General features: G+C 33.9%; 2 protein-coding genes across 2 annotated transcripts; one reads left to right on the top strand and one right to left on the bottom strand.

Annotated features, from left to right (window-relative positions):
* The first annotated feature begins 448 nt into the window (after nucleotides 1-448).
* On the top strand, nucleotides 449-1,125 carry LOC107992083 (uncharacterized mitochondrial protein AtMg00810-like). Its single transcript, XM_017047733.2, has 2 exons — nucleotides 449-566; nucleotides 725-1,125. The coding sequence occupies exons 1-2, from the start codon at nucleotides 449-451 to the stop codon at nucleotides 1,123-1,125; spliced, it is 519 nt and encodes a 172-aa protein (XP_016903222.2).
* A 12,329-nt stretch (nucleotides 1,126-13,454) lies between these two features.
* On the bottom strand, nucleotides 13,455-18,273 carry LOC103502448 (glycerol-3-phosphate dehydrogenase [NAD(+)] GPDHC1, cytosolic). The gene is made up of 5 exons (XM_008466383.3): nucleotides 16,553-18,273; nucleotides 15,789-16,010; nucleotides 14,973-15,220; nucleotides 14,002-14,141; nucleotides 13,455-13,762 (listed from the first exon to the last, which is right to left on the bottom strand). The coding sequence occupies exons 1-5, from the start codon at nucleotides 17,184-17,186 to the stop codon at nucleotides 13,639-13,641; spliced, it is 1,368 nt and encodes a 455-aa protein (XP_008464605.2). The 5' UTR covers nucleotides 17,187-18,273; the 3' UTR covers nucleotides 13,455-13,638.
* Between the last annotated feature and the right edge of the window lie 4,792 nt (nucleotides 18,274-23,065).

Raw genomic sequence — 23,065 nt, 5'->3', positions numbered from 1 at the left:
CTCCCAAATCTCTCATCTGCCTCTTGCGAGGAACTTGAATTTACACTTGCCCGATAATCCACCTAGGTAAGAGAAACACCTCCTCATTTTAAAGATTACCATTTTTTTTCAGATGTATTTGGTTGAATCTTCCTCATATAAGGAAGCCAGTACTAACCCCTTGTGGCAACAAGCAATGGATGAAGAACTTCAAGCCTTAGAAAAGATTTATACTTAGGACTATGTTAATTTACCTCTTAGAAAGAAACCTATAGGTTTCAAGTGGATTTTTAAAATCAAAACGCGTCTTGATGGCTCTATTAAACGATACAAAGCACGACTTGTGGCCAAATGTTATATTCTCAGGAAAATGACATTATTATGAAGAAAGTTTGCTCTAGTAGCTCGAATGACACTTGTTCGCAGTCTTTTAGCCATCGCAACTGCAAAACGATGACCCCTCCTTCAAATGGATCTTAAAAATGTGTTCCTCAATGGAACCCTATATGAAGAAGCCTATATGAAACCACCACCTGGTACTACTCTGCCAGCTCAGAAAGTATGTCTTCTTCCTCATGCTCTCTACGGTCTCAAATAGGCTCCTCGAGCTATGTTTGTGACGTTTAGTTTCACTATTACCTAACTTAGGTTCACCTCTAGCTCTCACGATTCGGCCTTATTTACTCGCCAGATATTTAGTGGTATTGTTCTTCTTCTTTTATGTTTGATGACATGATTATTATAGGGGATAACCCTCAAACCATATCTGATTTGCAATGTTACCTGAGTAAGCACTTTGAGAAGAAGGATCTAGGCACCCTAAACTATTTTCTTGGTCTTGAGATCTTATCCTCGTCTAATGACTACTACTTATCTCAAGCAAAATATGCATCTGACCTCCTTAGTCGATCTAGTATTACTGACTCTATCACATCCTCAACACCTCTGGATCCAAATGTGCGACTCACTCCTTTTGATGGTGTTCTTCTTGACGATTCCACTTTGTATCGGAAACTTGTTGACAGCCTGATTTACTTAACTGTGACCCGCCTAAATATTACATATGTAGTTCACATTGTTAGTCAATTCATGGTTGCTCCTCGTACTATTCACTTCACTGTTTTCCTTCATATTGCATTATATTAATGGTATTTTAGGTTATGGTCTACAGTTCTCTTTATTGGGTGGGTGATCTATTGATAGAAGGTCCACCACTGGTTATTACTTCTATTTAGGTGATGTTATTATCTTTTGGCACAATAAGAAACAATTCATTGTTTCCCGTTCAGCATAGAGTCTAAATATCGTGCTTTGGCTGATGCCACTTTAGAATTACTATGGCTTCATTGGCTTTTTATTGATATGGGGTCCCACAAAGGTCACCCACTATTCTTCATTGTTATAACTGTAGTGCTATTTAGATTGCACATAGTGATGTATTTCATGACCAAATAAAGCACATTGAGAATGATTGCTATTTTGTTCGCCATCATCTTCAGAGCAACACTCTCCATCTCCAATCTATCTCCACCACTGACCAACCAGCAGGTATCTTCACCAAAGCTGTTTATTCTCCTTGTTTCACTCAGTTACTTCACAAACTCAAAGTGGTCTCTACTCTAACACCTTGAGTTTGAGGGAGGGTATTACTGTAATTAAAGTATTATTCTTAAGCTGTTTATCTCTAATTACTGTAATTAGAGATATTATATTTGATATTATTCTTATCTTATTCTTATAATCAATCTGCATATTCTTTCCTTTTATGGTTATTTCTTTGTGTATATGTAGACTTGAATATTTGGTAAAATATCAATGAGAATAAACAAATAATCAAGAAAATCATAGTGTTAAAAAGGTTTTTTTTTTTTTTTTTTCCAGTTTTTATGAATAATGTTGTTTTTTAAAATAATTAGACAAATATTGTAGTTTTGGAAATAATTAGAGATTTAGAGTGGTTTTGCCTTTTTTTTTCTCCAAGGTCTTCGGTTGGAAACCCCAATCTTACTTGTTTCCAAACCAAAGACATTGTCTTCTTTTTTTAATATGTAGACTTAAATAATTAGAGAATCTTTTACATCAAACCATATTGAAATTTCAATTCTTTTATAGATTATGTATTTTGTCTTTCATTTATTTGTCACTAAGTTTATGAAATTTTACAATTATATTATTGTTGAACCTTTTTTTTTATATTGACCAGTAATTGAAAAAATTAAAGGTAAATTAAAATATTTTTTTAATAAAAAAATTACATTCATTTAAAGGATAAAAGAAAATCAATGTGTTCCACAACTCGGACGTTGTCGATTTCGAGCTAGTTATCGTCGTCGACTCTAAACTCCGTTGTCCCGACTCCTTTTAATTCTCTGGTTTTTGTTGGTACTCTTATGGATCTGATACCTCTTCAGGTGCTTCATAGTACAAATATTCTTCATATTCTCCACGATCATGCCCCATGTCCATGCATGTAAGAAGTTGATGGACTGGCATCCATGTACGAAGAAGATGGTTCGACCCCTAAATCATAATATCCTGTATCGACCTTAGAATCACAATATCCTACTCAAAATGTTAGCATCATCATCATTGGACTACCATATCCTATGTGGCTTTGTGTCTGTGTTTGTGTCACATGAGACACTTTTTCTACAATGTGTTAAACTTCATCGAGTTCAGCTTCTTCCATTTGAACATGCCCTCTATGAACTGGTGGAGGTACAATAAGTATATCAAAGATATAACACATCACCTCCATGTACGTGTCATTATTACTACACACATCAAAGACTTGTTGTGGATCATCTACAACATCACGAAGTATTCTGTTGTTTGATCTCTGTGATAAATCTTTTATGAGATTGTCATCACACTACCTAATGTGCAACCTTGTCTAACTAATCCATAGCTCTCAAGTCAATATTGTACAGAAGTGGCTCAATATTGCATTCTGATGCGATATCTTGTTTAAACCGAATTTTAAACACCCTATCAGGATAGTGTCACTCACCAATAGAAAAAACATATGAGAGGATTAATGGTCTGCCTGAAGGGATGAAAGCCCTTTGCACAACGGAACAATTACATAGACCTTAACCTAATTTTAATTGGAACCTAAAAATATCAATAAGATTTAAATTAATTATGGCTAAACATGTTTTCAAGAAAAAAATACTGGGAAGAACTTATGATCATTGATGTCTCTGAATCTACTAAACACCAATTTGAAGCACCACCATTTGGAAACCTTCATATTCTTTGGATTGAGATGGTTTGTGGGAACCAAATTGGAAGAGGAAATTTTTCAGAGAGAAAAAAAATTCGGAGAGAATGGGAGGTACGAAAAAATTCACAGAATTCGCTTCTGCGTATTGTACTAGTAACTGAAGAAGAGGGAAGTTGAGAGAAAAGTGGAAACGTGGGAAAACCACCCACGTTCCCTATTAATTTAATAAATAAATATTTAATTAATATTAATATTAAAATAATTAATTAATTTAATTAATTTTGATATGAATTAATTATATTTAATTTAATCCAAATTTGAATCATATTCAAATATGAATTTCTCTCATAACCTATAACTTTAATATGTATCATATACACATTAAATTTTAACCTATAGTTTTAGTATGAATCTAATTCACATTAAATTAATAATTGAACTTATTCAAATATTTTATTCTCTCATAAATTAATTTTGAATCATATCCAAAATTAAATTTATATATTAAAGTCTAATTAAAATATAAACTTTATATTATAATGTATCACTATACATTATATTAATTTCCAAAGTAAATTTGAACATTTCAAATTACAACCAATATAAATAAATCTCATTACCTTTTATGAGCTAGGAAGGGGGCGTAATAGACCTACAGATCATAAGCTACAACGATATGAGATTAATTGGCTAAACTCATTAACTACATTAATCATTATTCGTTAACCGTGTGTACACTCCACTAAAGACTCACAGCTGAACTCTTCTCACTGTAGATATATTTCTATGTCCACGAATATAGACCAATTATCAGTAAGTTAGTCATTCACAAGTGTTTGTAACACTAGCTGAGTCAAATTACTGTTTTACCCCTAGATTACTTTTAGTCCTTAAATACCAGTGCTCCTCTAATGAACAACCTGTTTATGATCCAACCACTAAACAGAAATCTCTCTCGTGCCATAGAGAGGGTAGAGCCCTTTGTTCAAGTATCGTAGACACCATTTAAGGGAACACTTATCTACTTACCCTAAAGTCAGGAAGGAGTGAATTTCATCTTGTGTGAGGTTCCAGCTCTCCACTCAGTCTTGTCCCCAAAATGATAAGCATATTGAGTCGGCAATCTGGCCACTCTCATCCGTACAAATCAAAGGACAATCCCTCACAAACAGGAGTTCATAATACACTCAGGATTAAGACTAAGTTACCTAGGTCATCCTAATGAAATAGAAACTCAACTAGTTAACGGAGTTACATCTAATGATTACTATTTCGTGGTTCGGTCTTATGCAAACTCATTGCATAGGATATCTTCACTCGCATGTCGCATACATGAACGCATTGGATCAATGTATTTGTATCAAATACAAAGTGAGCCATATCAATAGTGTTACCAGGATAAGGTACCTAACCTTAACCTTATACTATAGATCCTTTAAGCTGATCTTGAACATTGATCCCCGTATGTCTCTACATACTATTCAAGACTCATCAAATAGCTTAGGATGTTAGTTTATTGGATTTAGGTTAGTAAGACAAAACTAATAATATAATCAATAACACTTATTGAAATTATAATAATAAAACACTTTATTAATAACAGTCAATGGATTATATTTACTATCTACGAGTTTTAGGACATAAAACCCAACATCGCCATATATCTTGATCATTTCTACAAAAATTGATAAATTATCATTTACATTTTTGTAAGGCCCTCAAATAATTTGAAACATCAAACACCACATTAGAAGTAAATAAATATATGTATACTAATGTATAAAAGGATTGAAGTTTCAGTATTAACGTACCCGATCATGCTGAAGAAGGTCAATCATGTAGCTATACTGACTAACTACATGAGTAGTTGATCTGGTTACACAAAATTAGTCTCTCCATCTGTATTAATAAACTAATATTTTAATTTTAAATTAATTATATCACTAAACTAGTATTAAACTACTTTCTGGCCTAAATTAAAATAAAAAAGTATATCATGAACAGTGTGCTCGTCCAGGTAGTAGATGATTGTTTGTATGCCTAAGTTGTGGAGCCATTGTGGGATATTGTTCCCAAGCCCATATTTTAAGAAGTATCAAGAGACCAACAATTTCACGAACATCTCACTTTGATGCTTTGCATAGTTGGTCTATACAACCATGCTAAGCTTGCTTAGCCATGAGTATCGACTCGCCTCATGTAAATCGTCTAATAATGGTAGGAACATCAGATGCACAATGACCTAATTTATGAGAAAATAAAATTTCACCCATTAATTGTAGAATGTATGCTCTTGCATATCTGATGATGCTTTCATTTTTTGCATCATCATTAAGTCTTGGAAATTCTTGCGAGGTGATAGTGCACACTCTAGTAGACATATGAAACGTATGTGTCTCCAGTCTCCATCTCCTAATGAGTGCAGTAATAAAGTGCTAATTTAACTGAAGGAAACACAATCTAGCCACCCTATAAAATCCTGAAGCTTGAAGTAGAGGCAATATGTTATGGTGAAGTAGGATATTGCATTGGACTACCGCCTCTCTACATATATAACCCAACTCACCTATCGTTCTATCGTCCTATACAATTAAAGATCGATAAAAAGATTGATCATACAGAACATTAGGATCAATCGATTTTGGGTTTAAACTCATAATCTACATAGACAATATTAATTACAAAGTAAAAAACTAGGTACAACAAAAAACCGCTACATAATTAATTATATAAAATAAGTTTATCGAACCACTTGGTACGCATAAAAAGAAATTTAAGTACACAATTTCTTAATTACCTAGTGCTTGTCCTTGTAGCAAATGACATTTTCTTCTATTGTGACCTCGTTAACCACAAAATTAGTTCAAAAGGCTGCAACTAGTCAGAAGTGATGAGGATAGGCGCTGAGTCAACACGTCTTGTAAGGTCTGGAACGCTTGGTTAAATTTCTCATAAAAACATAGCGTGAATTGGCACTAAGTAAGTTTCTTAGCGGCTTGACGATTTAAGAGAATTCTTTGATGAATCTGCTATAGAATCCTGCATGTCTCAAAAAACTCTACAATAGCTCGATATCAAAAGGCAATGGCAATTTTGCTCACCACATCAACCTTCACAGGGTCCACTTCTAGGCCCGTATTGGAGATCTTGTGCCCTAGCACAATTCCCTCAGTAAACATGAAGTGATACTTCTCCAAATTCAACACCAGTCACCAGTCGTGTCTCTTTAACTTTGCCTCTAGACTATTCAGACATTCATTGTAGGAGGCTCTAAAAATTGAGAAGTCATCCATAAATATCTTAGCTGATTTCTCCAGAAAGTTTGAAAATATAGCTATCATGTATCTTTAAAATGTCCTTGGCACGTTGCACATCCCAAAGAGCATGCAACGAAAAGCAAATGTGCCATAGAGACAAGTAAATGTTGTCTTGTGTTGATCTTTCGAAGTAATTGTTATCTGGTTATACCCAAAATAGTCATCTAGAAAGTACTAGTACCTAATTCTTGTAAGCCTACCCAACATTTGATCAATGAAAGACAGGAGGAAGTGGTCCTTCTTTGTTACCACATTCAACTTGCGGTAGTCCATACATATTCTCCACCCTGTGGTTGTTCTCATTAGAATCAATTTATTGTCTTCATTAGTAATAACAGTTATCCTACCTTTCTCGGGCACATATTAGACTAGACTGACCCATTCACTATCGGCGATTAGATAAATCACCCCTGCATTCAGCTAGTTAATGATTTCTTTCTTTACAATTACCTCTTTCATCGCCTTTGATATTGAGTGACACCAGGGTCCCCCTCTTCCAACTTAACCTTTTGCATGCAATAGGATGGGTTTATTCCTTGAATGTCCACAAAGGTCCATCCTATCATCTTCTTGTGGCATTGTAGTATTTTCATAAGTCTTCTATTCTTCGACATTCAAGTGGGAAAAGGTGATAATAAAAGTGTCATTCTCCCCAAATATGCATATTTCAGGTTGGTTGGTAATGGCTTGAGCTCAAATTCTGGTTGCTTCTCAAATGATGGCTTTATCTTTTTATCACCTTTATTTTGCAGATTGAGAGGCTCGAACTTTCTCACGTCAGACACGACGTTCACTTCCTCCAAAATATCTTTAGGGCACTCTTTGATGAATTCTTCAGAGCTAAATAACTCAACAATGACTTCTTCCTTACAATTATCTCATCCTAAGGATTCAATTGAACTGCATTTCTCTATATCTTTGGGGAAATTTCAACGCGTCAATGACTTTAAATGTTACTTCTTGGTTGTTAACCCACATCGTCAATTCTCCTTAGTGGACATCAATTAGGGTTCAACATGTAGGGAATAATGGTCGTCCTAAAACTATGAGTACCTCCCGATCAGCTTCATAGTCCAAAATGATGAAGTCTGTGGGAAATATGAACTTGTCCACCTTAACTAACGCATTCTCAATCCTTCCCTTAGGCTGCACAATGGATATGTCAACCAAGTGGAGCGCAACTGTAGTAGGTTTTACCTTCCCAATCCCCAAGTTCTTGAAAACAAAGAGCAACCTCAGGTTGATACTTGCTCTAAGGTCGCATAGTGCGCGACCAAGATCCATACTGCCTATATAGCAGGGTATAGTGAAGCTTCCAAGATTTGTCATCTTCTTTGGATCCCCATTCTTGAATACATCACTTGTTGCTAGTGTTAGAGCTATTTGTCTTATATTCATTTATCCTTCGCTTCTTGGCAAATATATCCTTAAAAAAGTCAACATATGAAGGCATTTGCTCTAACGCATCAGGAGTGTTAATGTGAAGTTGCTTCAACACGTTCAGAAATTTGTTAAATTGTAATTCGTCACCTTTCTTTTTCAGATGATCAGGAATGGTAGAAGTGACAATTGATTAGAAGATAACGCCTGCTTTGACGTCTCTCTGTGTCCTGCATCTCATTTGGAAGTCTCCACTTTCTTGTTTTTCTGAACATCGTGATTTTGCAAGGAAGAAGAATTATTAGTTAAAGAATACGAAGGGATTAGAATTAGTACTTGTGGGTTGTTCATTCATGGCGTTAGGCCTAAAAGTAGAAGGTCTACATTTTGGGTCTGGCTCGTGAATGGTTGGATTCCTTCCACTTTGTAGTATCATAGTGTAACGTTCCGAAATTTTTAAGGTAAAATTTTTTTCTCGTTTTATTTAAAGTGCAAATTGATATAATAATGATATAATATTGATTTTATTATTATTATTAATATTTATTTTAATTGTTATAATATTAATATTATAAATATTATTATAAATTAATATTATAGAAATAGTGATAATTCTAAAACAATAAAATAAATTATTATTTATCTAATATTAATATTATAAATATATTATTATTATTACTTTATTATTATTATTATTATTTATATTTTTATATATATATTATTATTTAAATTATTAATATTATATATTTATTAAGATTTATATATATATATATATAATAAATTTTTTTAAAAAATCAAAAACCCTAATTCGCGCCGCCCCCCCCCCCCCCCCCCATCGAAAAATTTTTCTTCTCTCTCTTCCGTTTCTTCCTCTCCCCGACGCCGCGGCACCGATAACCCGAGCCCCATCCATTTCCTTTTCTTCCTCCATCGCTTTCTTCCTCGTTTCTGCACCGCCGCCGGTTCCTCCATCTCCGTCCGTGTGGTCGTCGTCTGCCTCGGCCACCGTCGTCCGCCGCGGCTCCCCATCGTTTCGGATCCCCTCTCGGCTTCATTCGCCCGACGTCGCCGCATCACTCCGATTCTCTTCCGCCTTCGTCTCCGCCACCGTCCCTCTCCTCTCCTCCGTTCCGGTCGTCGAACGCCTCCCAGCGTCGTTTCGCCACCGCCGCCGTCGCCGGAAGAGAGAAAGCCCTCAAAACCGTGCTACCCGTTTCGTCCAACCCGACCCGGTTCCAGTGCTGACCCGACCCGAAACCGCTTCCAGTGCCAGCCGAGCGAGCCGCGTGAGCCGAGCCGAGCGAGCCGCGTGAGCCGAGCCGAGCGAGCCGAGTGAGCCGAGCCGCGAGCCGAGTGAGTCGAGCCGCGAGCCGAGTGAGCCGAGTCGCCAGCCGAACCAAGCCGAGCCGCGAGCCGAGTGAGCCGAGCCGCGAGCTGAGTAAGCCGAGCCGAGCCACAAGCCGAGCCGAGTCGAGACCAAGCCAAGCCGAGCCGAGCCGAGCCACAAGCCGAGCCGAGCCGAGACCAAGCCGAGCCGAGCCGAGGTGGAGCCGAGCCGAGCCGAGACCAAGCCGAGCCGAGCCGAGTCGAGCTCCTTGTTTCGCCAAGCCACCTAAGCCTTCTTTCCTCCACTTCGGTTCACGGTGAGTCTTCGGTAAGGATTGTTTTGATGAATTCCCTAATGTTACCTTGTCCGATTCGAGTTTGAATGTTGGATTAAGATGTGGCCCTACTTTTCTCCCTTGAAGGTAGTACAGGGTTGACGCTTAAGTTCTCGGGTTCCGCGGCAGGCCTGGTTGGAGATAGTTTCCTTTCCTTGGGTAAGTCAACGGTTAGCGCTTCTGACCTTTTAAAACAACTGCTACTAAAGTCATCAACTAAACTTTCGTGTTTCGTTAGGTAGATCTGTCGAGCGTGGTTTTCGATCGAGGGGCATAACCGAGTTTCAGGTAAGGGTTTTCCTACTACTGGACCCCGAGTCCAGGCTAAAACCGTAGTAATCCACAGGGGATTACACGTTAGTGACTGTACTGAATATCTGTATGCGTGTTGACTGTTAAGTACTGATATTATATTTTGTCTGATGAAAATATACTGTGACTGCTATTTGTGGATCGAAATTATATGTTGATGGACCTTAAAGTTACGGTTTAGTATGTATTAAACACTGGTCTGGATGTGGTTCATGGAGTTTGGACGGGGAAGGACAGTGAGTCCGGTTTTGGTTGGTTAGTCGATTGGACCTAGGGTTTCCCTATTGGTGTACGAATCGGTAATGCATATAGCAACTGAGGGTGTAGATGTTTAAACCTATACTATCTGACTGACAAAGCCTATGGCGGGACTGTAATATGAATGCTGTTGGGATGTGGCTGATGTAGACAGTTTAGTTTGGACTGAGGGGTAACGGTTAGCTTCATCTATGGGGTAGTGTGCCTTACGGATGTGTGCATCCTTCGGGAGCACTAGACTGATATGTGTATCCTTCGGGAGCACTAGACTGATATGTGTATCCTTCGGGAGCACTAGACTGATATGTGCATCCTTCGGGAGCACTAGACTGATATGTGTATCCTTCGGGAGCACTAGACTGATATGTGTATCCTTCGGGAGCACTAGACTGATATGTGCATCCTTCGGGAGCACTAGACTGATATGTGCATCCTTCGGGAGCACTAGACTGATATGTGCGTTCTACGGAACCACTAGACTGTTATGTAGGGTACCCCCGAATAGGAAGTTAACTGTTGTTCCCTAACGGGCCCAGTAGTGGGTCCCTTACTGGGTATGTTTATACTCACCCTTTCCCTTCTTTAACTTTTCAGGTAGGGGTACAGCGAGGGGCAGACCGACGAGAGGCAGGAAGGATGCGTGAAGGCCATATGGACACGTCTGGTTTTCTTTTCGCTTCCGCTATGTATTTTGTCAGAATATTTTGATTGTGATTTTTGGACTGGTGACTTGACATTTTATCTTGTGACTTTTTATTTTGTGATTTTTTTGAATTATTTAAAATAGGGCCCGAAACTGTCTTTTGTAAGGTTTATAACGTTTTAATGAATCGTATCTGGTCCGTTTTAAATTTTATGTTGAATGGTCGGGTTTTGGTATTTGGTAGTGACCTCAGCTTAGTCCGGAAAAGTTGGGTCGTTACACATAGCTTGACACATGTCCTTTTTAGATCCTCCTACGTGATTGGGCGTTTCAGTGCTATCAATAAATTTACCATTTACAACAATTTACCTTGAAATAATTTGGTAAATAAATACTAAAGTGTTTGATTTTAGATATAATAACTAAATGGATCTATTATTAAATTCTAATCTTTATAATCTATAATTTTCTCTTTGTTTACCCTGATATATTTTGTTTGTTTAAGATTAATTTTTAAATATTAAGAGAATTAATTTTATTCGAAAGAAATTAATACAGTATAATTTTTTAATAAAAAATTGGATGCATTCCACTCATGAAAATTAGAGGACATATATAATTTTAAACTTAATTAGAAGATATATTTGAATCATTTGATTAGTTGACCAAATAGAAAATTTAAAAGATAAAACTGAATCAAATAGAAAATTTAAAAGATAAAATTGAATCAAATAGATAATTTAAAAGATAAAACTGAATCAAATAGAAAATTTAAAAGATAAAAGCCAAATAGGGTAAAATTCATCTTTCTTCCATTTATTTAAATTCTTTTGATATATTCTGTGAATAGTTTTACTTTTTGTGCTATTTCTAACCATTTTTCAATTAAAAACTATTTTAAAACAATATCTAATCTAAAAAACTGTAAAAATCGAAGAGAGATGATCTTTCATAAGTTTAATTAATCATTTTTTTATAAATTTAATCTCAATTTGTTTCGTCCTAACACAAAGAAATGGTCTATATATTCTTTTTTTATAGAATCATTATCATAATCTTGAAATTGTGTTTCTTATTTTTAAAACACTAAGTCATAATGTCTGTAATATCGACCTCAAAGTTATATATTTGATTACTTTCGTATCGTCAAAAATCATTCTCATTTTTTAATGATTTGATCTCAATCTTTGTAATGATTTATGTAAACATGTATATCATGTTCCATTATCATACTGATACAACTTTTTAGTGAGATAATGGATGAATTAGTTTTCTTTTCTTTGAGAGGATAATGATTTGATTAGTTGATTGTACTAAACCCTAAAATATATATACAAGAAAGTAGGTTTTTCGTGTGAGAAAAAGGTTGATGGACAATTTGTGAAGTATAATTAGCTATAGATGTTGAATGGAAATTTTTAGAACCATAAGAATTATTACATTGTACAAAAGAAAAATTAAACATCTAAAGTTCAAATTAAAATTATAATATAAATCATGACCCAGTTGTCATTGATAAACCTAAGTTGATAAAGAATCATGAAGACCAAGTCCAAGCATTTTGATAACCTATTTGTTTCATTAGTTCTCATAACATTCTTTTTTTTTCTTTATAATTCAAGTTTCTTTTCTTTTTTTTGTTTAGTCATTTTTTCTTTTTTTAAAAAATAGGTATTAAAAATTGTGGTCGGAAAGATGATACATACATATATATATATATATATATATATATATATATATATATATATATAACTATAATGGACATGTATTAAAGATGTTGGTCGAAAAGATGGACGATGCTTTTTTTAATGGAGATGCATTAAAGATGACAGTTGAAAAAATGGAGGTTGAGACGATCACTTTTTTCTTTAATATTTTATTTTGACTTTGTACTTATTTTGATCAAATTACGCCCTTTTAAGGCTAAACAAAGTTTTCTATCATTTCACTTATAATCAAAGGTTTTTATTATCAAATTTGAGCTCTAGACTTTTTGTCTTAAAAATTTGTACATCGACTATTGCACTTTTCAAGTTTTACTTGCAATTTTTAGATAGAATGTATCTAAATCATTCAATCTTGTCAAAATTGATTGTGAAATGAGTCAATTTAGAATAAGATTTTCAAATCTTGCCTAAAAGATAACCTATTCTAATCTTGCTTTTCTTTGATCGAAACATTATACAATGGGGTATTAATTTTCTTTTATTCAAGGATTAAAGGAATTGCCTTATGTTCAAATTATAGGAGCAAATTTAATAATTTAATCTTAATATATTTTAGTTATTTAAGAAATGCTATCTTTAGCTCTTCAAGAAAACCAAACTTAGCCTAACACCATTTCCTTCAAAGATTTTATTAAAGGAACATTTTATTTGAGTAGTAAGATTTGAAATAGTTCATTTTGTCTGAATGAATTTCCCGATCATTCATTTTTTTACTCGATTATCATTGATAAACTCTTTATTTGCATATAATTTTTTTCCTTGTTTTAAACTCGTTTCATTGTAAGTTTGAATCTCTTTTCAAAACTTTTATGCGTCTCAAGCACTTATCAACACTATAGATACATGGGAGAGAACTTTGACCCCAACTTCCTTCCAACAAACTATGTGTAAAAATTCTTGCATATTTAAGAGGAAGAAAAGGGTACCAAAAGTGAGTGTCACAAGAAATAATTTGAATCATCAATGGTGAAACATCAGTAAATGGGTGAATAAAATTCTGCATTAAGATATTACAACTTTCTCCATGTGATATATAACTATTGTCTATAGGACTAAGAAAGAAACCTATAGACTATACATTACTAAACAGTTCACAAGTTTACTGAGTTCTAAGTTTTTTCATAGAATCTACAACTCAAGGTTGACCAAGAAGTGAAGGCCTATAGAAAGCATGGCTTTGTGCTAGCTCGATGCGGTCTCGGGGATCATTCAAAGTCTCATCTCGCAATGCTTCAAGTATAGCTTGAGGTGTTCCATCCCTAATGACCCAAAACACGGAGAAAAGGGAAACGATCATTGCAAAAAACTTAGGGTTTGGATTAGGTTTAATTGAGCACGAAGTAAAGCTCATACCAATATCTGCAGGCTAGTTATTTTCAGAATATGACGTGCAAATTTTTCTTTATTTAGAAAAGAAATGGAATACAATGATGTGCAAATTATAATATATAGCAACTATGTATTGTATAAGCATTTTGAAGTTTTTTAAGGGAATTACCTTTTAATCAGTATTTTATATAATGTCTTTAAGATGGGACAAAGTTGCACAGGAGCAACAGGTTTGTTGTCTTCAGGATGCAACACATTAAGGCTCGACTGACTCAGAATTTCATAGAAAGCACTAACAGCAGAAACTCCCTGCAAAACAGAAAAAAGGATCTTTTCACCACTATATAGTGTATATATGTACCTAAATTCGTATGAATTTTAGTGAGATCGTGTGTGTACATGGATACAGATGTATTTTAGTGAGTTTGTATGTGTGCATGCATGGGTGCATGTGTATGTGTGTTAGCGTGTGCGCTTGCATAGATGAGTGTGTTTTTTTCCAATGAAAACAACTTTCATGGAGAGAAAATGAAAGAATCCCAAAGCATAAGAAAGTACAAATCCACAGAAGGGAGCTCTGTTTAAAAGAAGGGAGTCCAAATATGCAAAATAACACCATAGAGTAATTACAAAAGGCCTTCGAAATTGAAGCCTAAAAAAGAAACATGGAACAAACAAGGGACCAAATCTCAAAAGGGGTCTTAGGCCAAAGGAGTTTGTAGGTCCTACTACTAAAAAATGTCAATTTTATACCTTATTAACTCTTAAAACTATGCCTCCTAATTCCTTAGAGTTCACAACTTCAATTCTCACCCAGTACCCCAAAAGAATCCCTTCCCTCCCTTGAAAAACCTTCCTTTCACCCCGCAAAACCCATAATAGCACAGAGCCATAAAAAATCACCCATCTCCCCCCACAAGGTGGGTTGTGAAGACCATAGAGGTGTGTGTGCACACGTGTGTGCGGTGCATCCACAAAAATCAGTTTTCTCGAGGGGATCATTACTGAATATAGGGGCATTTCTCTCAGAAATTAGCGCTTCAAAGTTCCAAACGCAGTTGGTGAAGCTTTAACCAAGAAAATGCAAATGATCCTCACATGAAATCATAATGGCGCAAGAAACAAATGCAGTTATTTTACCTGAATCATCCCTTTGCCACTAATGCTATCACCCATATCTAGGTTAAGTGCACCCTTGGCCAGCATTTGCCCATACCAGGCATTACGACCTTTCAACAAGGTCACATACGTGTCAGCGAGCAAAGGCCCAGCTAGCTTCTCGGGTTCTTCAGCTAGCAAGTAAGTAATGAATATCATCTCTGAGGTACAATGAGCAAAATATACTGATTTGCTGGTAGCACTCTCATTGGTAAGGGCTGCCACCATTCCTGAAAGATCAAAATGGAAAGCAATGAGTATGGTACAAAACTTACAAAATTGAATCACAAAGAAAACCACCATTTTGAGAGAGAGAGAGAGAGAGAGTGTACGATGATAATGATTGAAATGCTAGACTGGACCGCAAGGAAAGTTGTAGATAGGCAGATAGACATTTGTAAAAGAATTTGCTTTAACATTGAAAAGGATTCGACTATTCAAGCTAGGCGATTGCAAAACAGAATCCAGTCAAAACAACTACACCAGAGTGCTACTAAAAACAGTTATTTAAATATTTCACATTTCAATTTGTTGTAGCAATTGCTTTAGTTCTTTTTCACGTCCATTTCAACCAAACTGGTTGTCAATTTGTTATCGATTATTTTCGTAAGGATTGAGATAGCATGTTATTTCAAAATTCTAAATACCCCTGGAGTATAAAGAGATGACCAAGCTCCTTCTCAATCAAAAGTGATTTTTTATTATCAGAAATATAAAATCACAGTTCCAAAACAAAGAATAGAGAGAGGTAATTCCATCACCATTGAGATAATTAACTAGAAAGTATCTACCACTTGCCTGCTCCAATAGCGTAGACATTTTTCAGACCACCCATGACTTCGTGTGTCACAAGGTCACTATTGTCCCAGACAATAAACTGAGGTTGCCTCAAAAAGTTTGCAAGGGGTTTCCTCCACTTCTCAGCTCCGCAAATTCGAGCATTTGCATATTCCTTGTTATAAATCTCCGAGGCAATATTTGGTCCACCAAGATACAATATATTCTCTATAGGCACTCCAGCTGGGAGAAATACATGTCAAAGTTAAGATGTGGTTGTACAGATAGATGTAAAGGAAGAAAAGAGAGGGATAATAAGAAGAAATCTTTTTGTTTCATCCAATATTTACCATCATTAACAACTTGGTAACATTTAACTAAGGATTGGGAGACTGTAACAAATTATTACCTAAAAAGATTCCAGATAGAGCACAAAATGTTTCTAACTCCAGTATTAAAGTATAACTCTTATGTTCGTAATTTCACAAACACAAAACTCACTGAACTCACAATGAGATGCATACTTCATAATTTAAACTTCCTCAATAATCGAGTGTCTCAGTAGAATCGTTGTGAGATAATATGCTTTCCCCTGCTAAAAACTCAAACTCAGACAGAGATTCACTCATTTTCCACTAGGTAGCAACGTTCTTGTCTGTTTATTTTCATTTTGAATTTTAACATACAAACAAAGAAAATAATCCCCATATTTAAGGATCATGTTATGCCAATGAATAAGCGAAAATAGAGCAGATGAAATGCTAAACTTGGTCAGAATATCTTACTTGCACGATTTATCATCAGAGTAGGAGTTATTATGTGGGGTACAGGTTGCAGAGCAGCTTCTATACCCTTTGCCAAAGAGATGATAATAGGCACTGTAATTCTCTCTTTCCAATATTTACTTATCTCTTCAAAAATCTCCCTGGTTTCAGTGGAGGGTAAGCCATTGACCACAATGTCAGCATCCCAAACAGCCTCCTGCAAGTTAGTAACCACCTTCAAAGGGCAAAGTGGTGTGTCAATCATGTTCAAGCAAAATCCATCTTTCAAAATCTCATCTGCATACAGCACCCGATCACCTAGCCTTGCTTCGACGTACTTTAGATAAGCGCATCGCCTAATCAGCCTCCTCAGCACATCTTCCCTTGAATTGATCACTTCAAAGAGGTGTTCTGCTGTGACTTTATCCACAACTCTTCCTGCTCTTCTCCATATCCGGATTTGAACCTTCTCTCGAAATTGACCGTAGCTATCCTGAAGCAGAGCTGCAAAAACACTCCCCCATGCTCCAGCTCCCACACCAACGATCCTCAATGGATCACCATCAGACTTACCTATAAGCCTTCTGAGTTCATCAAGCTTATCTTCCAATCCATTGCAGTTATGAGTTGAACCATTTGTATGTGAGGGACTCATTGTCTCACTCAACGAAGAAAAACCAGTCCCAGAGAAACAAAAGAAAAGAAACAACCCCAGGAGAAGAAGATGAAGACTCTAAATTATGCAATTCTTCAAGAAGCTTATACTTCTGTGGGTTGTTCAAATAATTTACAGCATACAGATCAAGTAGTTGGAACTAATATCTAAACCAAATCAGAGATGTCAAGAGTTTTAGATTGGTTGACAAGCTTGTTGGCCAATTCTTCACTCCAATTCTCAGACAAGAATGCTCTGCTTTCTTCTAATCACCGTTAAAGAAAAGCGAAAGAAGAAAAGGGTTTTTCAAATTCCACCAGTTTCTAAAAACTTCATCCAACCACCATATGAAAAATCATGAACTTCAAAAAAATCGAAATATTTAAATGCTGCATTGCTCTTTCCGACAGAGTTCGTTCATCTACCCCCACCCAACAACAAAACGCAATTAAAATAACGAAAACAGAAAGAAAAAAAAAAATCAAAGCCCAGTAAGTGTGAAAAGGAACCAAAAAAAAAAAGTCAATTAAGTGGGTCTAATCTTCAGCTCGACGGAAACTACAAGGGAAGGGGTGTTTAAATTCGAAATCGCAAGAAGAAACTATTCAAAACAACGACACCCACCTAAAAAATTCGAAGATCCCACAGCCCCAGGATTAATGGAGGACAGCACAAGATCTCACAGACCCATCAGACAAAGACAGCAAATTAAAGAGAACAAGAAAGGGAGAAAAGGCCATTTGAAGGAGAAGAGAAAAAAGCCAAAAATAGTGGCGATTGAAGCCGTGAAAAATGGATGTAAGATATGGGTCTTTATCACAGATGAAGAATGTAAAGAGGAAAAGAGAAGAAGAAGAAGGAGGAGGAGGAGGAGGAGGAGGAGGCATTGATGACGGTATGTTGGAGTCAAGGCCTTAGGCTGCTCTATCTATCTGTACACAAAAACAGCATTAACTGAAGAGGGGCCAACTTCCCAACAAGCAAATGCATATGCTTCTAATAACTACTAAGATCCCTAATTGGATTAAGGTTTAAGGGCCATTTCGTAATTTTAATTTTAGTCGAGTCTCTTTTCCTTGAAACAAATTATTTAGACCTACTAAATAGTAAATGCTAAATGGTGAATTACAAATATGGTTGAAACACTTTTCGGATTGCGTCTATGGTTAGTTGTAGTTTTATGAAAAATTTATCCAACCCTAACGTCACATCCTTTTTCTTTTTTTGGACAAATATTCGTTAATTTAATAACATCCTATCAAATAAAATCCCCCAATAGAATAAGGTAGATTTAGTAAATTATAATGAGTTAATATTAACCTAATCTATCTACTTTCAATTTATTTAATTTTGATTTATCAATCTTAATTATCATATTTTCAATAAATCATAAATTTTACGTTTCAAAAATTTCTCAATTGTGTTGCGAGTTTTAAAAACAAATAAATTACAAATTCCACTTTACCTTTTCGACAATATTTGCAAATATAGAAAAAAAAATCCTACTTAATTTACACTTTATTCCAAATTTCTTTTAATCAGTGGTTCAACATGTATATAAGTATATGTACCTTATATTTGATATATCCGTTAATTGATATAATTTATAATTTGGTATTTCAACTTATTAATAATATACCAAATGTAAAACATAAAAATTATATATCATATTTATTTGTCAACCATTGTTATTGCATTTGGAATTATTCATGGGTTTTGATTGATATATCAAATATAAAGTATATAGGTTATACTATACTAAACTTATCATTCATTAACCATATTTATAATTATCGGTCAACAAGTGTCCATGTACATACTTAATATTATTATATGTCGAGTTCATTTGAATTTTTAACATTACTTTTCTAGTAAATTATAATCAACTTATAATGGTTTAATTCTATCTTTTCGGTAACCATCTCAATGAATGTTAGTAAACTATTTTGTACACCAATGTTTCACTTCAAATTAAATTTTGAATGTGTGTCTATGAACTACCGGTGGCACTAATAAGGATACTTAAAAACACTTTCTTTTCTAACCTAAAAGTATTTGTTAAACATCTTGAAAGTCAATTTCGATATGTTATTAGTAATGGTGGTTAATAACGCCGGCCTTGTTCAGTTGACAAATTGCTTCTTGGACAAGCCAAACTCTAAAATGCCTCTATAGTAGATGGAGCAACCTAAGCTTATATCTACACAGATCAAGAAATAATTTAGGCATGTTTGGTATGTAATTTATTTTTAGATAATCATACATACCATTTAGGAATAATAATTAAATTTATAGCAATATTTAAAAAAAAAAATTGTAAATATAGTGAAGTTTAGGGGTGTAAATGGGTTGGGTTGGGTTGGAAGACATTCTCAACCCAACTCATATTTTCTGATTGGGTTGGGTTGGCAACCCGGATTAAGTTTTCAAACCAACCCAACCCGTAAAATATGGATTGAGTTGGGTTGTTGGATTGTATTATTTTTTTTCGTTATTAAATTCTAGTGTTTGTAAAGTTCAAAATTATTCCTTAAAAAAAAGTTCAAAATTGGTGTATATTCAAAATTTCAAACATCCATTAATTCAAAATTTCGAGCATATATATAGATATGATATATATGAGAAATTTTCATGAATCTAATAAACGTGTGAAATATTTATGGTTCATGTAACAAAATGAAAAAATCTATTAAGTTGGCCATTTCTTTAAAATATTCTAGGTTTGTCTTCCCTTTTGTCGTCTTTCTTCTCCTCTTCCTATGCGACTCATTTTTTTTCCATCGTCTTTCTTCTCTTCCTCTTTTTCTTTTTTTGTCTAAACTGTTATTTGGTTCAAGATCATGTATCAAATATAAAAGATATATTTTTTTTCAAACTGTTATTTGGTTGTTCAAGATGGTGTAGTAAATATAACAAATCTTGAAAAGAATGTCGTTTAGATTTAGCTACCCTAAATCAAATTAAATGATTCGTGTACAAGAAATAACCAAATCAAAACAATAGTCTATCAAAGAATCTTAAAAAAATCATTTAGATTAAAGTAACCCAATTCAAACGATCTTGCAACAAAAGAATCTCGAAAAAAATCGTTTAGCAAAATCTAAACGATCATGTACTAAAGAATGTTGAAAAAAAATCCTTTAGATTTGGTTGATTTGGTTATCTAAATTTAAACGATCAAATCTAAACGATCGTGTATAGAGAATCTTGAAAAAGAAAATTGTTTAGGTTGACTATCCAAATCTAAACGATCAAATCTAAATAATTGTGTACCAAACAATAGTCATATCTAAACGATCGTGTACCAAATATATTACACGCGTTGTTGACAACGTGGTTGACGAAACATTTTTGGTATTTTTCATTATAGGCTTGTGGGCTTTTTCCGTTTTTGAAATCGTTCTATACAATATAAATATTTTGCTACTTTGTTATATATATATATATATATATATATATATATATTAATTTGAGTTGGGTTGGGTTGACCCGAATTTTTCAACCCTCCAACCTGAGACCCAACTCAACTCGAAAAAAATTAAAATTTTCAAACTCAAGTCAACCCACATTTTAAACTAGAGAGAACGTATAAATAACAAAATAATAGATAGCAAACTGAAAAATAGAAAATTTAAAAAATAATTTGATTTATAGCAAAATTGCCTGTTGGAGATTTTTGTTTACTTTTTTTTACCCGATTATGCCCATTTACAGAGGACAATTCCTCTCATAGAAATAGACAGTATTTCTATAAGTCAAAAAATGAGGCAGAATATCATAGATTACGAATATAGTATATTTGTAAACAACATTTTTTATGTCAATCTTAACTAAACATAATATTTTCTTGCTGGAAAAAATTGCACCAACATCACCAAAAAAATATGGTTCTAGTTTCACAGGATTTACGAATTATTAGGATTTAAATACATTAATTAATTTTTTTTATATTTCTATAATTCATAATACATATGTTTTATAACGTTTTGATTTCAAATTTTAGATAATACTCCTTAAATAATAGCAAATATAAATTCAATACCTTCGAATTTTATTTATCAAAACTTTATTACATAATACATAACACATATTTTTAATAACAATTTGAATTTAGATTTTATATCATTCCCTAAAATCGTCCATTTGAATTTAAATTTTATCTCATATTTCTAAAATTATGCCAAAGATAAATTCAACTATTTCGCATTTTTTATTCTTCAAACTATTTATAAAAAGTAGACATAAATAATACATAACACATAATTGATATTTATTAACGATTTGAGTTTAGATTTTATATATATCTCACCTAAAATCGTTAGTTTGAATTCAAATTTTATACCTCATTCCTAAAATGATGCTAAAGATAACTAGCTTAGTTTACGAGATGTTCATTCGCTTAAAATTGTGTTGATTAATTTCATAAATAATACATAATACATATTTGAGATTTATTAAAAATTTGAGTTTAGATTTTATGTATCATCACTAAAATGATGCTAAAGATAACAAACTTAATTTACGACATCTTTATTCCCCAAAATTGTGCCAATTTAATAATAATTTCATAAATAATACATGTACGTAAGCGTTATTTTGAATTCAAATGTTATACATTATCTCTAAAATGATGCTAAAAATAATGATTTGAATTTACGTCCTCTTTATTCTCCTAAAATTGTGCTGATTTAATAATAATTTAGGATAACAATTTTGAATTTATTTTTATTTCATACTTTTTAAATTTCTTATCATTCTCCTAAAATCTTTGCTAATTTAATAATATTTTAGGATAATAATTTTCAATTAATTATTTCGAAAAGCACGATTTTTCTGTTAGGGTTGCAGATTTCGATGGAAGCAATGGAAGGGACGAAGGAACGAAGGAATGTTGAATGAACGCTAAATGAATGTTGAAGGGACGAAATCTTGCAGAGAGCACTGAAGGAACAAACACTGAAGGGATGAAATTTTGAAAGGAACGCTCAAGGTATGAAGGCTTGTAAAGAACGAACAAAAGATTGGAGTTCAAAATGGTGTGAAACTCTTTCAAAATCTCCTAGTATTTCCAAACGTGAAATAAGTGGGAATTTGAAAGGGTGGAATGCTTGCACAAATTGAAGGAGATGTGAAAATCTTACAAATTGAAGGAGATGTGTTATTTTTTAGTTTTGGGGGAAAGTAGAATCTTCATAGGCTTTAATTGTGGGTGGAGAAATTTATTTAATTATAGGGTATTTAGGGTTTATTGAATAAACTGTATTTAGGAATCAAGTTTGTCATTTAGGTAGGAACATTTAAGGCATTACTCTCCAATTTTTTTTTCAAATTGTTTTGTTTTGTTATTTTATCAATTTAAAAATAAATTTGTCATTTATCCAAGTGAATCTCCTATTTTGTCATTTATTCAAAGTGAATCTCCTATTTTGTCATTCTTCTTATCAGCCCTTTAAACTAACTCTATATGGGTTTGATAGTCCAGGTTGTCAGGTTATTCAGTTATTCTTACACCCCTAGCAAAGTCAATTAGTGATAGACTTTTATCACTAATAAATTCTTATATCTATCGGTGATATACCAATATTTGTAAAATTGTCTATTAGTGATAGACTTCTATTATTAATAGATTTTTACGGATAAATTGTATTTGCAATATTTTAAAATGTTGATATATATGCTAATATTTTGAATAAATCGCTATATTTACAACTATTACTTTATTATTATTTTTGGTCTTATTTTCATACTTATTGAATTGAATAGTTTAAACTAACATTTGTTTGGTGGATTTACTTGTAGAAATGGATTTGAATTTTGTGTGCAAAATGATCATTTTGGATTTTAGGGATGAAATGTCAAACTACATTAGAGAAGGATCA

Source organism: Cucumis melo, chromosome 8, assembly GCF_025177605.1.
Source record: "Cucumis melo cultivar AY chromosome 8, USDA_Cmelo_AY_1.0, whole genome shotgun sequence".
NCBI lineage: Eukaryota > Viridiplantae > Streptophyta > Magnoliopsida > Cucurbitales > Cucurbitaceae > Cucumis > Cucumis melo.
The sequence above is the reverse complement of the archived record's forward strand: the minus strand, read 5'-3'. Positions and strand labels throughout refer to the sequence as shown.

Bases quoted from the DNA above. Each gene is read 5' to 3' on its own strand.
- LOC107992083 (XM_017047733.2), top strand. From the start codon at position 449: ATGGATCTTAAAAATGTGTTCCTCAATGGAACCCTATATGAAGAAGCC. The intron at 567-724 runs GTCTCAAATAGG...TGATTATTATAG, and splicing joins TCTTCCTCATGCTCTCTACG to GGGATAACCCTCAAACCATA.
- LOC103502448 (XM_008466383.3), bottom strand. From the start codon at position 17,186: ATGAGTCCCTCACATACAAATGGTTCAACTCATAACTGCAATGGATTG. The intron at 16,011-16,552 runs GTAAGATATTCT...TATTTCTCCCAG, and splicing joins TCTGATGATAAATCGTGCAA to CTGGAGTGCCTATAGAGAAT. The intron at 13,763-14,001 runs GTAATTCCCTTA...TTGGGTCATTAG, and splicing joins TATAAAATACTGATTAAAAG to GGATGGAACACCTCAAGCTA.